A 17,204-nucleotide genomic window follows, 5' to 3' on the forward strand; every position below is an offset into this window, starting at 1 on the left:
TAAAAGCAGTTTAATGAGAAAAATTCCTTTTTTTTAGCTGAAACTATGATTATTATAAGAGCTATGTGGAAACTTAAACAGAAGATAATTTTTTAGGCCATAGAGTCACAGAAGAAATTAGGTTGGAAGAGGTCTCTGGAGATCATTTAATCCTGGTCTTGATTTAAATGGATCCAACTAGACAAGGTGGGTTATGGCTTTGCCAGATGAGTTCTGAGTATCTGTAGGGTTGAAGGTTGCACAGCCTCTGAGATCCTATTGAAGGGTTTGACCAGCCTCCTGATTAAAAAATTAGTTTTGTTGTAATCAGAATTTTACGTATGCCACTTGTCCTATCAGTGCACCTTTGAGAATGGTCTGACTGTGTCTTGTCTTCTGTATCCTCTGATCAGAATCAGAGACAGCAAATAAGGTCTCCTCCATCTTGAGCCTTCTCTTGTGACTTAGCAAAGCAATTTTCTGAAGACTCTTCAAAAGTCATGTGTTCTAGCCCTTTAGTGGTCCTGGTGGGCTTTATCCACACTTGCTCTAGTGTGCCAGTGTCTGCCTAAACACAGATCTGAGTAGGCAAGGCCATTGGAATGACAGCATTGTGTTTGGACGAAAACACCACCAAACAAGATAAAGAAACCAGCTACATCAGAAGGTATCACAGCATCTCCAGAGTGATTTTTCGTAGCTCTATAGAAAGGCTAAAGTAAGTGTGCAGGTCCTTCTCTCTGTTTTTCTATTTGAAAAGTGTCTTTAACACCTCCAAGTATTTTTACCCTTTCCTCCTTCACCCTCTGCTTTCTTTTTGGCCACCCTCTCCGTTGTAGTTATCTTCTGTCACCCACCTCTTGTAAAGTCTATTGTTTCAGAAATGGAATTGAGTACACAGAGGGCAGTGCTATAGAGCCTTACAGTTACCTGCACTGGTCCTAGACCCATCCCAAGGCTGTGTTTTGCAGCCTCTCTGATTGCTGAACCAGAAAAGAGTTATCTGCAATGTCCAAAACTACCCATGACCCTTCAGATCTCCCTCAACATTTTGTGGCCACTGCCTCTTAACAGCATTAGAACACAGAAGCAACAAACTACATCAAAATAGAAGAAAATCAGACCTCCTATGTGAGACACCCTAAAAAGGATTTGAAGGGCAACTCTCCCCCTCCTTTCCCAGCAGTATCAGTCTAGCAACTTTCATTACCTTCCCAAGCTGAAGAAACTCAACCCGCCACTTTCAGTCTTTTGAACATCTCTCTGTTTCCATCCCTTCTGTGACCTGGCAGTCAGCCCACTCCTGGCTCCACACCCACCTCCCCCACTGCTGCTCCTGTGCTCCAGAAACCTCCCCTGGGCTGAGTGTGCTCTTGTGCTCCTTGAGGAAGAGCCAACTCTTTACATTTCCTCTTCAGGAGATTCAACCAGATCTGGTGTGTCACAGCCACAGCAAGGCAGTCTTCCTCCCTGCTGGCCAATTCCTAAGCTCTGTAATGATATAGTATACAGCTTCTAGACTATACTAGAAAAAATTCCAAATTAAAGTGCTATGTTATTTGCCAGTAGTGCTACTACAGTGTTTTTTCTTTCTTTTTTTTTTTCCTGAAGTGGAAATGCTGAGATGGTTACAAAAGAGGCAGACATGCCCAGCTGTAGTACTGGCACCACCACAGCAGGAAATAGGAAGTGGGCAGGAGTGGAAAAGGGACAAAATTAGTGAAGCAAGGAGAGCTCCTTTTCAGCCGCTGCAGGATACTTTTTTTTAAAATCTCCAACACTGACACACTGTATAAACCACATGAACATAAGGCTGCATCTGTTTTTATATTAGGGAGGCCTGTGCCATGGAGGAATGTGTGCACAACTTATATGAGCTATAAGCTCTGAACTATAAAACAAAAATCAACTCATCTAAGTCCAAATTCCTGTTTTTCATGGAAACTGCAATGTATGGTGGCTGTCTGAAGCATGTATAAGGGGAGCTTTTACTATTTTTTTGGAAATTTATGATGTCTGATGCCTGGACCTGCAGTTGAATGGTTTGCCAGAAACAGCCATTCATTAATCATCAACACATGGCAAAAAAGATTGTTTATTTAAGATATACTGTACTGTGATAGAACCTGCTTATTTATTTATATAGTGCCTTAAATGAACACATTGATGACTAAAAGCATTTCAGGAAATAGTTGCAATTATCTTTGGCAAAACAACTATCTCCTGGTATAAGTGAGACAAAAGTACTGGCCCAAACACACAGCTTGAGCAGCACTGGAATACGTAATTGCATCCTTTTCCAAAGTTTCAATCATTTTTACTGAGAAGGGGTAGGAAATACAGTTCTGCATCATGGTCTGAATCCTGTCCTTTCCAAAATTCAGCAATGTTTGACTGGGTCCATCATAATAAAAAGCAGAGGTTTTGAAAAAGACTTTTTTGTGATGAGGTTACAGAAACCAATCAAGAGTAAAAAGTAACGGAAAATAAAAACTTAAAAATGGGAGAACTGTTTATAGTGCAAGTACAGGAGAAATCAAGCCAAAGAGGCAAATGGAGGCAGGCAGCTAATGGGAAAAGCAGGAAGCATCCTGCATGCATGCTCCAGGTTACCAAAGGTGCTAAGACTACATTGAATCCAAAGTATTCTGAGGCCTATGTCAGCTGCAGTAGTTTTATCATTTTATGGGATCCAGTTCATGTGCACATGATGGCTGAAACATGGCACTCCAGGAGCCTCTGTGCCACTTCCAAGGAGCAATTTAGAGTCTGTGAGAAGACAGTACTTTATTTTTGTTGCTTTTTAAAAGAAAACTTGGGAGTAATTATTGTTAGTCATGTGTAGGTTGTCTTCATTTCCAGTTACATATGTGTTGGACTTCCAGATCCTTCCTGCCTTGAGACCTGCATATTTGGATAATACCTAAGAAATTCTGCTTTTTCAGGAAAAAAGAGTTCTTGCAACCTTCTTTCCAGCCATCAGCAACCATCAGAAAACACAAAAACAACAAAACCAAACAAAAATCAGAATGTTCTTCAAATGTCAAATGTATTGTAGCTATTAAGACCCAATGTAATTTTTCTTCAAAAGGCAAAAATTTTAATAGCATTTGTTGATGAGTCACTTGTTAACAGTGTAGTCATAATTTTAGGAGAAATGTAACTAGTTTTATATCAGTGCATACAAGAAAGAAGGAAACATTTAATTTTGCTCTTAAAGAAGATCTTTCAATGGAACAAAAAAACCTGTTACAGATGAGATGCAGTTTGGGGAGAGCAGAAGAGTGGCTGGCTTCTGTTGTCAATGACATCTTTCTCATTTTGCATCTAGAAATGGTAACACAGAATGTTTTACAGTGAAGTGTTTCTCTGAAGATGCTGCTGTGTTATTTCCTGTAGGATTAGTCCGAAGCAAATCACAACTGACACAACTTTTTCCTACAGAGGCTATGCTTTAAAAAGTGGTTAGTTAGCTTTCTTTTTCTCCTGTAGAAGAAATAAACTGTACCAGTACTATATTCTCCCACAGATAGATTATCCATGATTCTTTCTGGCATTTAGAACCAACATTAATTGACAGGTCATTAGCCTCTGGACACAGAGACCTTTTTTTTCTCCTAACATTTATTAAACCTGGAACCAGGGCAGTATGTCGGCAAATATGACCTCGAATGCTGCCTGATACTGGAAAGAATGGACAATTTATACACTAGTAACTGTTTCCTATGAAGCTACATTGGACTGAAACTTGAAGAACTTTGTGGCTCCACATGTTTTCTATTTTAATCCATCAAAACAGTAAAAATCAAAATAACTTTGAAAAATAATGTGACACGATACAAGAGATGTACTCAATATTTGAAAGGTTTAGTCTATTAAGAGATGTCTGCTAGGACTGGTTAGTGTTTAACAATAAATAATGGGGAAATCCTTTGGCACAGTGAAGTATACAGGATCCATAGAGATTTTAGGGCAACTTTAAACTAAAAACATATTTCTTCTATTGCTTATTTAGAACCTAAGCCACTAGCATGTTTAGTTCTCCAGCCGAATCTGATTTTTACATAGATGACCTCTTCCATCTCTTTAAACAGGGAGTGAAATGTCTCTGCAGTGTAGGTTTCACACATGCAGAACATCTGAAACCAGCCTTTACATCCTGTGAAAATCTAAGAATCTGAATGAGGTTTTAGAGTTAGTTTGAAAACAGAGAATGAGGCCCCATTGTTTATTTTCCTGACAACCTGTTGCTTATTATTCCTTACAAAAAACATACAGGTTGTGACTGAAACACGTAGTTTTATCGAAATATGTTGTGACAGTGACAATACTGTCATTGCTTTTGATGTCTTTGAAGAGACACTGCAAGATAACTAATTATAGAATCATGCTGTGCTTTTGATGTAGTTATTGGCAAAAGATAAATTTTTTATCATTTTTTGCCATATTGGCCTTAAACTGTAATGAAAAAAAGATTTTGCTAAAATGGGAAACATGCAGGATGTGGAATATATGTGAATCTAGCTGTGAACTCCCTTTTATCTTCTGAATATCATTGGCCTGTGACCTGGCAGGGTCTAGGGAGGGTCTTTGGACCTGTTGGAAAGAACAAGCAAAAAATATCCAGTGCTGAATTAATCTGCATGATTGATCCATCTGATAGTTTTTGTCCCAGACTCAGGAGTTTCCTATCATAGAACATATGGTGCAAAGGATTAGAGGCTGAGGCTGGCAAAGAAAAGGACCATCCACTGTCCAGAAAACCAGGCTCAAAAAAGTAAAATTGGCAAAGTTTGCCTGGTTCTAAAAATCACAAAAAGGGCAAAGATAACACTGGGCGGAGATGTGTGTCTCATGGTTGCTTTTTTGTTTTGCAAAGATCTATAACTCTCCAGGGTTTTCTTTACAGTAAAAATAACTGGTTGAGAAATTCCTTGGCTGAGTCAGAAGAGTTTAATCAAGAGGCTTGGAGAACCCATAGCATATGGGACTCTGAGGCAGAGGCATAATCCTCGGTCATCCAGGCTGCAACAATGCACATAAGTCATGTCAGGTCTTTGATCGGGGCTCACCCAACACAAGTTGGAATTCACACAGATTTCTGTTCCTATTACACCTCGCCTCGATGGGAAGATGGATAAGCAACCAAGGCCTTAGAGGGCTGAAGCAGTGCAGTGTTGCTGCTCTAAAGAGTGATGTGAAGTCACAGAATAAACAAGTCAACAACAGTAATCTGATGATAAAAGAAAATCTCTTGAGGCTTAGTATGAGAAAAACTGTAAATCATAAAGCTATGAAGAGATTAAATGAATCTGAATTAATTTAGGTTGGCTTTTTCAATCACTACTCTCGCATACCAATCTTTCAAAGCACTTTCTGTATCTAACAAGCATTTAATTAGAAGTAGAGGTTTTAAGAAGGAAGTTCTGAGATGACATTGCGAAAACTAAGTCGGAGAGAAGTGAATATAAGAGCAATGACAGCAGAATTCTTTGTGGTTAGACATGGAAATAACAGAGGGGTGTTTGGAAAGTGTGAAGCTCACTGGAAATATCTTTGAACTTATTAAGCATTTACATTGGTCTTGTGGTCTCTAAAGTGACTGGTAAACCCTGGAATGGTTTAGCAGGGAATGCACTACCAACCATGGTCCTGTTAGAGTGGGGTTAGAGCTCTCCTAGTATAGACTCTCCATATAAGATGGTATTATATATTTCTTAGTCTCATAAATTTTTATTAAGTTGTATACTCAGATATATCAACCATGTCTAAACTTTAATTCCTGTCCAGTTTCAGGCCCTGTGGCATGTCTGGCCACTGTGCCTGGGCTGTGATGCTCTTAACCCCCATGGAAGGGTGGTGTTCATTGAAGCCTCAACTTTTGAGACTCACAGGTGAAAAATCAACTGTAAACTCAGCTCTCCCAATTTTCAAGAAGGGTAAGAAGGGAGACCCCAGCAATTACAAGCCCTCCAGTCTCACTTCAGTGCCTGGTAAAATTATCCAGAAGGTTATTCTGGGAGTGACTGAATAACATTTGAGAGACAATGCAGTCATTGGGCATAGCCAGCATGGGTTCACGAGGGGAAGGTCCTGCTTAACCAACTTAATTTCCTTTTATGACAAAGTCATCCATCTGGTTGACCAAGGGAAGCCAGTAGATGTGGTGGGTTTGGATTTGGCAGCCAGTCACCAGTGGGGTTCCCCAGTGCTCAATTTCAGGGCCAGTACTTTTCTAATGTTTTGATAAATTATCTGGAGGCAGGAATCAAATGTAAAGTTTTCCAGTGATACTAAATGAGAGTCCTTTAAAGGTAGAGAGGCCTTACAGAGAGATCTCCATAGACTGGAGAGCTGAGCAATCACCAGCTGTGTGAAACTGAACAAGAGCAAGTGCTGGGTTCTCCACCTGGGATGGGGGAATCCTGGTTACACATACAAACTGGGAGGTGAAAGGCTGGAGAGCAGCCCTTCAGAGAGGGATCTGGGAGTTTGGGTTGATGGCAAGTTGAATATGAGCCAGCAGTGCCCTGGCAGCCAGGAGGGCCAGCCGTGTCCGAGGGGGCATCAGGTGCAGCATTGCCAGCCGGGTGAGGGAGGGGATTGTCCAGCTCTGCTCGGCACTGGGGCAGCCTCACCTTGAGTATTGTGGACACCACAACATAAAGAGAATAGAGAGCTATTAGAGAGCATCCAGAGGAAGGTGACCAAGATGGTGAAATGTCTTGAGGACAAGACTTACAAGGAACAGTTGAGGTCACTTGGAGAAGGGAAGGCTGAGGGGCGACCTCATGGCAATTCATCTACAACTTCTTCAAGGGTGGGTAGTGGAGGGGGAGGAGGGGGAGGTGCTGATCCCCTCCTCTGCTGACCAGTGATAAAGCACAAGCTGTGTCAGGGGAAGTTCAGACTGGACTTCAGGAAAAGGTTCTTCCCTAAGAGGTCAGTCACTGCAACAGGCTCCCTGGGACAGTGGTCACAGCACCATACCTTGACTCATTCTTTGTAACTATCCTGTGTTTTGAGCACAGGCCTACACCTACTTCTGCCATATACTGACATTCAGTCACTGGGAAACAGGCTCCCACAACTCTTGTTTGAGTTTGTATTTCAGTGAGCTGAAGTACATAATGCGATGGCTGACAGCGTTAGGCCGCATCTGGTTTTCTCCTTCATATTCCCGTGTGCTCTTGGGGTGATATCCTATGTCTGCAGAAACTTCCCTAAATGGACATTGTCTGCCATAAAGATAGATGGGAGTCTGTATTTCTCTTCACTTCTGGCTGACACTAGAATATGTAGATAACCCCACCAGACCAAGGGAATCCTAAGGCACCAGTGTGGACACCCCCTGGTTAAAGAAGCAAGTTTTGGGGTTCACAGCCACCTCTGAATTAAGATTAGGAAAATCCCCATCCTCTTGGTAATATTTCTACAGTACAACCTTCCCAAAGACATTTCAGTGTTTTGTCAGTAAGATGAATGCAACTGGAGACATCCAAGAAGTAAAGACAATGACAGGCTCTAGCCAAGTACTGGTTACGTGTATCAGTTATCTGTAAATGAAGCAACAAGACACGCAGAAGTTAGAAGATTATTGAACAGCTGAAAGAAAAAACACTGAGCACAGCATTAGTGTCTGATTTGTGGGAAAACTATATTTTAAAATGGAAGTAAAGTTTCTGGCACAGCAAAATTCTTGAGTCTCTCCAAGAGGCTCCACAGAAACTGTCACTTTCTAATATTAGATATTAGTTAACTGTGATTCTAGTCTGGTCTAAAGTATTGTGGGATTTTTTCACCTACTGAGGATGGTTTAACTTTCCCAACCATATATGTCCATGTAGGATATGGAAGCCCTTAGCATTACCTGATATTGCATTGCTCTCACTGAATTATTAGGATGCATTTGTATCAGGGTTTTTATCTCAGTTCTCTGTTACAATTTGGTGTCTCACACCAAGACCTTTTGAATGTCTAGTGGGGTTTTTTAGCTCTGAAGCACAGCTGCTTAGTTTCACCTCACAACTCTATTTTTCAGGAACTTGCCATTGATGCTGGAAGTTGCACATAGAGTCTTCAAGGTACATAAACAGCCATGCAAGCTAGTAATTGCTCCACTGACCTCAACGGGAACAGTCAAGAATACATTATGCAATACTTTAATTACCTTGTTCATTCAGGACCAGAAATCAAGAGGGAACATAGTAAAAACCTTTTAAAGATATTTGATTAAAATCACTGGAGCAGGATGATGGAAAGAGATGAGGGTTTCACTTGTATTAAAGAGCCAATCTCATGAGAATCTAAAAGGGACAAGGAGGCAAGATGAAACCGGGACCTTGGATCAAATGAACGCTACCTCATGACAGTCCTCCTGGTATATAGAGAAATGTGTATGTGCTTTGCTTATTCCAGATTTATTTAAATGCTCAATATTAAGATCTGTAATAGATTAATAAATAGATTAAAATATCATTAAGTAGTTTAATATTCCTATTGAAATAAAAAGAAGTCGTTGGCTCTGTAGTCAAGTAATTGGTATCAGATGCATTTAGAGAAATCTACATTCGTCATACACTCAATCTATTCCCTTTAGAGGACTGAATTACAGAATTCATTGTTCATTGAACTGTGTCTTCAGAACTTTGCTATTTAAATAGCCAATTCATTTAACCAGAGATTTATTTTCAGTTCTTGCTGTATATTTTCATGTGTAGGATATGTTTCCCACAGCAACTTCATTTTTTCCCTATGAAATAAGAATTATCCTTGAATCAGGTTCATTCCCTGAATAAGACTCAGAACAACACTGCTGAATATTTTATAGAATCAGCATTTGCAAAATGACTTGTACCTGCCCAAGGTGTACAGAAGCATGACAGGAAGGCTCAGTGTACATTCACTGAAGTCACTGGAATTCACTGAAATACAATTTGTCCCAAAAGATATGATTAAAGTGATAAGGTCTTCTAATTTTAGCGTAACCTGCATAACACATCCAAAATATTCTTAGTGTACATGTATTTCCATATTAATTTTTTCCCATGTTCTCTTTCTGTGATTTTTTTAAAAATTCATTTTCTTGAATATAATATATTCTGATGTTGCAGGACACATTAACATATACCCTTTGGAACAGGTTCATTCTGATTTTAATCTCATGACCCTTTTTAAACAGTCTCTGAGTGGAAAATATTTCCCTACTTAGCAACTGGATACCCTCAATTTACACTACAGATTGCCAAAGGATTTGTAAGACCCATTAGCTTTAACATCCACAAGTGTACCCATCTCATTTTATGGAGCTGCAAGCTGGATTCAAGTCAAAAAAGGACTTGTAAACCTATGTGTAGGTTTATTTGGAAGAATCTTGATGTTCTTTTCTGAAAATAGGGTATTAGCACTTAACAGATTGGCTTTATAACTGTTTAAAGAAAAGATACCATCTAGGAACAAAGTGTTGGAAGGGGATTACAGGGTCCCTGAGTTGACTCATTGTTCCCATTTGCAGGAACTACAAAATATGACCCAGTTCACTCCCTTACCAGGAGCCATACTGACATGCCTTAAGAGTTTGCCCCTGCCTCCTTTCCTGGGATGCTGTTTCACAATTCACTGCTGTGATAATCAGAAAATCTGCCAATTGCCAGCCTAAATGTGTTTACTGACTTTTTATGGTTTATAGTTTTTTGGGTTTCCTTTCTTGGTATATAACATATAGCGGGAAGCACAGCAGAGAAGACTGATTGCAACATTACCTGACATCAACTACTCTGGGAAGATCTCCATGCACAACTTCCATTACCACTGTCATTGTGGAAAACCAGCTCAATATCTATCTAAAAGCAAAGGATACAGGAGATGGAGCCCCATGTATATAGTAATTAATGGTGTACAATAGGTATCTCAAAGAATAAACCGAGGGCTATTGTAAGATACAGTGGCCTGTCAGACCTGAAACACAGCCAGTGGGTTTTGGCCTAGAGGCTGAGAAACTTATGCACATTTGGGAGGCACACAGCTTGATTAAAGAATATCTATAATTTAGGATTGGCTAATTAGTCAGCCAAGTAGTCTCAAACTAGTTGCCCAGGAGGCTGTGTTCAACCACTGCAGGGAATGAGAGGATGTGAGGGCTGTGTGGAGCACTGCAAGGACAGCCAAGGGTTGTGAAGATGGGTGTTGGAGAGAAGAAAGGCAGAGACAAGCGATGGCTGCAGACTTATTGGGGAAGGAAACAGGACATGGGCACTTCAGTGGGAAAAAAAAGGGAGAAACTGGTCCAGTGAGTGGTGAGATTTTAAAGGGTAGTTCAAGCTGAACATTTCCAAAAGTAGTAATAAACTTGTCTATTCCCACTTGATGGTGATGGAAGTGACATGACAACTTCTTGCACGAAATTAAAAAACTTAAATCTGCATTTTTAAAATTGCATTTGCATGCTAATTGTCAGAATGCAGCAAATATTTTGTTTTGCTGTTAAAGAAAATAATTAAACCCACTGAAACAAACCCACGAAAGCCAGAGCTTTTAAGTCAAAGTACAGGGAAGACATATACACCTTCATAATAGCAATAATTTCAAAAGGGAACACACATTCTGATACAGAAAAAGATAACCAAGATGCAAGACTTGAATCAAAAAGAAATTATACAGAAAATACAGGAGGCAAAAATACTGAAGTTGTAAACTCACAGTAAAGAGGAACTAAGTTTCACTATAGATTAATCTTAATCTAAATAAATTAATTGCTGTAAATAATTGTAATTTTTTTCAGATATCTAGACATCCTGAATGAAAATGAGCAGCTTTCCTGAAGAGATGCTAGTTAATTGAATATGGCTGGAACTACACATGGTTTTATTGGCAATAAATACCTACTAAAGCATGCACTTCATTAGACTCCCCAGCACACTCATGACAGTGGGAACCACTAGAAAAACTGTCACAGTAACTTGGATATTAAGGGAATATTCATCTAGCCCTGGTATAACTATTATTCTAATTCTCCTTTTAGTAGTCAACAAAGATGGGGTTTCTCAAAGAACTGAGGAAAGGTTCCCTGACTGATGCTTTGTAGAAACACTTCTCTCCACTGGCTATTAAAAAACCAGGCTCCCTTCCATAGGTAGAAGTTATCCAAATAACTAATAAATTTTATTTTCCAAAGGATTTAGTTTCTTAGGCTTAGAATCTTCAAAATCATTAAGCATAAAGTTACATCTCTGAGTGCATCAGGTTTTAGGCACCTCTGCTATTTCAAAGTAGCCACTTGCCCTGCCATGTACAGCCACAGGTATTAAGTTCTATTAACCAAGTTTATGCTTTACTTGGGCTCAGAAAGAGCACAGGAAAAAATAAAGCATGAAAATACCAAGAGTTATTAAAGCAAAAACACTACCCTTTGGAAGCACCCAAAACCCTGAGAGAATATTTGCAGGGAGTATCACTAGAAGCCCTTCTTCCTTCACCCTTCCCTAGACATCAACCCCCAGAGAGACCAACTTTTTATCTGATAAGGAATGGACACCTTTATATTTTAACTGCAACCATTAGTAGTATGCCAAACCCTCTCAAGAACTAAGTCTCAAAACTTAAAACTCAGGGAAAAGCAGCTGAACGATGCCAGCAGGTCAAATTTCTGAATGAAATAGTGAGTAATTCTTTGCAATAGCAATCCCAGAACTATCTCCCTATTTCTTAAACATACCTTTGGGTAACCCGCTATGTTGGCAGATGTTAGTCTGTGGCAGTGAAATGCCATTGCTTTCACAGCTTCATCTGTCAGCTGAGGGCAGTAAGAGACATGGCAGGGTTACAGGTATTTTGTGACCTCAATTACAACACATGTACATCAGCCCTTGGATCCACTTCGGGCACTTCAGTTCTCCAGGCACCCTTTACTAGTAGTGAAGTCATTCAGCTGTTGGCTGTGAATGTCACTAGTAAAAGAAGAGGTGCATTTAAGGGCTATTTTCCATTGCTTATATATTATACTTTGAGATTTTTTTGTCTAAATGAAAAAAAATATGTATAAATTACATTATTTTCTTGGAAAGAAATGGGTAAGAACTTCAGGACTGTCACTCACAAGTTCTGGGTTCTAATATGCTCTGTGGGGTTCAGGACAGTTAACTGTGATACTGGTTGACTACAATTTCTATCCTCCTTTTTAGAGTGAATAAACATCTGCAGATCCTACTGACTCCAATTTCAGCACCTTTATAACTCAGATAGTTTTTTCATATGCCCTGTAAAACAGATAGTTTTGGAAAAGAACAAACTCTCATGAAAGGTCACAGAGATTCTTAAAATACACTTTTCTCCTTTGCACTCTAAAACTTTTTTACCTTTTGGCCTGAATCTTTATGAAGCCTGAAAATAATCACTTCTAGGCCTACAAAGGGAAGAAGGTAGACCTTCTCTTGAAACCTTTTCTGGAAATGTCCTCTTGAAGAGAGATACCTAAAATCATATTTCTTCACCCAACAGCCCCATGATTTGAGCATCACAGAACATTTTGCAGCTCTACCAAAGCTTTGGCTTCGGTGAGAGTCTCTCCTCTTCTGTGATGTTCAGCTTAAAACCGTGGTGAGATATTTGTTACTGAGTTATCTTCCAGGCCTGCTAATCTTGGCCTAAGGCTAGTGTAATTTGTCATCTACTGGAATGCAATTCTACCTCTATAGGGGAAAGAAGGAAATACGTACATAGCAAATTGAATAAAAACCATTGGTTGCATGAAGCTTTTCAAAGCTTTCAAGACTTAGTCCTGAGGTAAACAGATTAAGGATCACATGGATAAATAACACATGCACACACAGAGAGGCACAAAAATGCACCTATTTATCATGGACAAATATTACATATTTATCATTTTGAAAAAAACTCTGCAATAATCAGACTATTGCCACTAACACACAGCTATTTTTGTCTTACATAAAACAGGAACTTGCACATTAACATACCGTTGATTACTGGAAAATTTTACCTTTGTTATGACAAAAAATTATGTGATTCTATGTGATTTTCATAAGTCTCACATAAACACATGCAAAGAAACTTATCAAATCTGAAATTTGTATCATAGATGGGAATTTCAGAATTTTTGGCTATATCCTCACTCCAGTTTCTTTTTTCCGTCCATCAGTACAGCTCTAGGAAGGCAGTGCTTCTTGGGCTTTGGGTTCTTGATTTATTTTACAAAATACTAGAATGTCAAGTGTTTTCACTAAGGACTGGTTAGAGAGGACAATTCAGAATTCATATTCTGGATCGGCTTCTGTGCCCTTCCTATTTCAATCTTGGCTCTACAGGCTGTTTGTCACCTGCAACACAGAAACATTCTCAACTCAGCAACTGAATGTTTATTATCCATGTGCAAGAGAAACTGCACACCCTTCAGAACTAGGCCTCAGATGTGATGACTTAATCACTACATTCTCAGCTAGGGTATGTAACACGAGCTGAAGCCAAGATTTCAATGCCTATGAGATATGTTTATCTTATTTTTACTAACATAGCTTGTCTACATACATATTTAAAATATCCTTCCAAGTTAGGTTCTGAATTTGCTCTTAACTCTTAAGTCTACCCCTGCATTATTTTGCAAATAGCATTGAAATTATATTTGCAACCAAAGGAGATGGAGCTTTCTTTGCTCCATTCATCTCTGTATCCCTGGTTCTATGTCTATATTTACCTTCACAACCTCTTCTGTATTTTCTTTAAAGTTTGCAAAATCTTTAGACACTACAAAAAATCAAATGCCATATGAAGCAAATATAATTTTCTAACTTATTTGCACAATTTTAATTCTGTGTAAAGAAGGCCTGAGGACACACACAAACGTCAATGAAAATATCAGATACTAAAGTGCTGCTCATTAAGTGAGCATCACCTGAGTTATGAATGAGCAAAGATCCTATTTACAATATATGGGATCACATAAGCATTTACATACTGTTATACTGCCCACAGGCAGTGGGATTATAATGGGATTACTCTCTACAAATTTTCTATAAACTCACATCCTTACATTTAACTTACAAAAAAGAATTTGCCATTTTGTTTCAAGTTGCTTCATATCTCTTCTTCTTTCTCCTGTCCTCCCTGGATCCATGACAACATGGCTTCTGCTACTCCTACACGTACTCCCTGCTGCTGCTTTCTTCCACAGAAAGTTCAAATTCATATGGGAGACGAGGAAAGTGTAAGCATTTCTTTTTCACAATCTTTTTTTGAACTTACTCTGTGTAATGAGAAAACTGAAATAGCTTCTTAGCCATAAGCACAGCACAACACAGAAGGTAATATTCTCCTCTGAGAGCAGCAGCACTGGCACTACTCAACTTTCCATGAGGTACACAAGATGTACATACTTGGTCATTGTTAAAAACATGGAACTTTACATGGAACAGTCATGAAAGGCGAGTCAGAATTATTACCAAAGAGGCGAATCCTAACGGCCTGACGTGTATGTTGGGTAGCAAGATTCAATCCAGATGCAGCCCTTGTGGTACAACAACAACTAACTCATTTTTACAATATATGGCTATAAAATGATGGATGTTGAAGATTTATAATGGAAAAAATGTAGAAGCTGAAAACTGGGATTATGTGATGGCATTGCCTGTACCTGCAGCCTTATGATCTGCAACTGTTTATGGGCATGGAATTGATATAATTAAAAAACATGATTTAAGCATTTCTGTTACTTATGGTTAGGAATGATTCTCAGCTACAGAAAGAAAGTGCTCTTATTTGGATGTAAATCCTCTCTCCTTCCAAACAAGAGGGATGGCTCTTTTTAATACTGTAAAGTTACTAACTAGTGTTTATTTCTTATATTTTTCCGAAATACAAAGCAGTAAATCTATGCAATCATATTGAATTCATCAAATCTCCATAAGGATTTTGGTAAACTACAAACAATCTGTGATAAGGACAAAAAATTTCAGAGTTTAACTATACATTTTAGAAACAGTCATCTCTTTCTCTTCATTCTTAACTTTCAAACTGAGTTCATTTCATGCTCACTAGATTCTGTATGGAAATAAACAGCAAAAACCTGACCTCTATCCACCCTTTTCATGCCATAATTGAATGGATCTCTGCTGTATGGAATTGTAGGAATGAAAGGGTAGAATAATTTTTGAGACTGTAGAAAGGTGTAATGAAGAATGAATGATGATATGCAGAGCAAAATAAGATCAGTTTTGGACATGGTTAATTCAAAGAAATCGGGAGGCTTACAGGGAACACTGAAAAATAGGTGAAGTTTTACCAGAATCCCAGCGTCACTGATGTTTTTGCATTGTGATGTAGAAAGTTCCAATATTTTTCCAGGCCAGCCTAGGGCTCTCAAGCCCTAAAAAATTCCAGAAAAAATTAGTCTTAAAAATCAATACATGCGATTACATGTAATTACATTCAACGTGTTAAGATGGTCAATACTGTCCAATGCCTGTATAGTAAAGCTTCCATCTAAGAATCACCGCATATTTTAAGACATTCTCTTCAGCAGAACACATATAGTTTATCCTCATACTTTTGAAATATGTATAAGGTTCAAGAATTCTAAGCAGAAATAATTCAATTAAGAAAGGGAAAAATTTTATTTTCCTACCTGCTGAAAAAGAAAGAGAGTGAAGAAAAGTAGTGTGATGTGAAATACTTCCACCAAGGCTCTCATAAACATACATTTACAGATGCACTCCTCCAAAATTTGGGGTTGAAAGAACTTTTCATAATTGTTGGGGGTTTTTTTTAGAAGAACAAAATACTATTTTCTAGGACCAAATAATGTCTTAAAATTGCTGCCTTACAATTAAAGGCTTTATAGCTACAGCTATGGCACAAGACAAGATTTGAAACAGTGCAGTCACACTCATAGGTGTATGAACACCCTCCATATTCAAGACAATAGGGAGGTGAAAACTTCAGTAAATTCCTATTTCAGGAGTGCAAAAGGATCCAAAGATGCTTTGTGATTTTTACTGTTTGTACACCAGGAAACAGGACAATGTCTGATCCTAAATACTCTAAACTGAAGGAGAATTGAATGTTGATTTTGTAAAATGTATTTTGATAGTCACAGCAGAATATCTCTGTACTTCATACCAATAAAGTAAACTTTATTGAAAAGCAAAGTTATCACTTTATTCCACATGGTTAATAAATTATCTACAATTAGGCAGTGAACAGCACTGCCTAATTGTAGGCAGAGAGGAAGTGTCAGCCTGAAAAATAAGCACATGTAAATAGTGTCTGGAATCCAGATGTGGACACTGTAATGGTAATGCTGAAGAGTGCGGCTGGAGTTCAAATTTTGCAAATTCCTGAAATCTCACAGGCTGAATAAAACCAAAGAATGGAACAAGGAGAGAGATTTCCAATCTTGGAAAATCCTACTTATGAAAACACATAAATTTGCATTTTCCTCAGCAGACACTGTTATGTAGTGAGCATTACTTTCAACAGCTTCATGAAAATCTACAGATTCCAAATTTTTGTTGACCAAAGCACTCCTATTCAAGACAATAAACCATTTATGTACTTAAACCCAAAACAGGTTTATGCCAGAACTTGAATTCCTTACAGCAGAGACTGATAATGATAAGGGTGACCTTTAGGAACATAATTTCTTCTTGGATTTTTCTTTATTTGAAAGTGTTCCCACTTTAATGTACTTGCTAAGGAAATACTAGAGAATATTATAAAGATTTTTTTGCTACTTGACAACTAATGCTGTTATGCCTTCAAAGTTAATTTATAATAAATTTATATTATTAAAGTGACATTGAATCACAGAACAACTATTTTGTTAAATGAAAATCAAGGTCTACTTTGAATTATTTCATTATTATTTCCAGATTTAAAAACAGAAAGAGTGAAGACTTGGAAGACAAGAAATGTCATTAGGAACCATCTATTACATATAAAAACTAAGATATTTCTATGTTTCCAAAAAGAAACCTCTTCAAACAAGCTCTATGCAGGAGGTCTAATCTATATGACATTTTAAACTATTATTTTTGTATCTATCATAAATACAAAGGAGCCAATTATCAGTAGTTTTATTAGACTTCCTGATTTATTCAGTAGTATTCCCTGATAAATAACATCAGGGATCCCCATCCAGAATACTGACCTAGTTCTAAAATCTTTTATCTTCTATACTAAGACTCCTGACATTTATGAAAGATATGGTTGGAGCTGTA

General features: G+C 38.3%; 1 protein-coding gene across 1 annotated transcript in view; it reads right to left on the reverse strand.

Moving 5' to 3' along the window:
* FBXL13 (F-box and leucine rich repeat protein 13) overlaps positions 1–17,204 on the reverse strand; it is a 58,037-nt gene that overhangs the window by 667 nt on the left and 40,166 nt on the right. Inside the window, 3 exon segments of the mRNA XM_051805162.1 lie at positions 7,407–7,535; positions 11,693–11,815; positions 15,002–15,352. Coding sequence (XP_051661122.1) covers positions 7,407–7,535; positions 11,693–11,815; positions 15,002–15,352 — 603 coding nt within the window.

The sequence above is a fragment of the Manacus candei genome, unplaced genomic scaffold (assembly GCF_025592945.1).
Source record: "Manacus candei isolate 608988 ecotype Guabito, Panama unplaced genomic scaffold, ASM2559294v1 h1tg000063l, whole genome shotgun sequence".
In the NCBI taxonomy this organism is placed as follows: Eukaryota; Metazoa; Chordata; class Aves; order Passeriformes; family Pipridae; genus Manacus; species Manacus candei.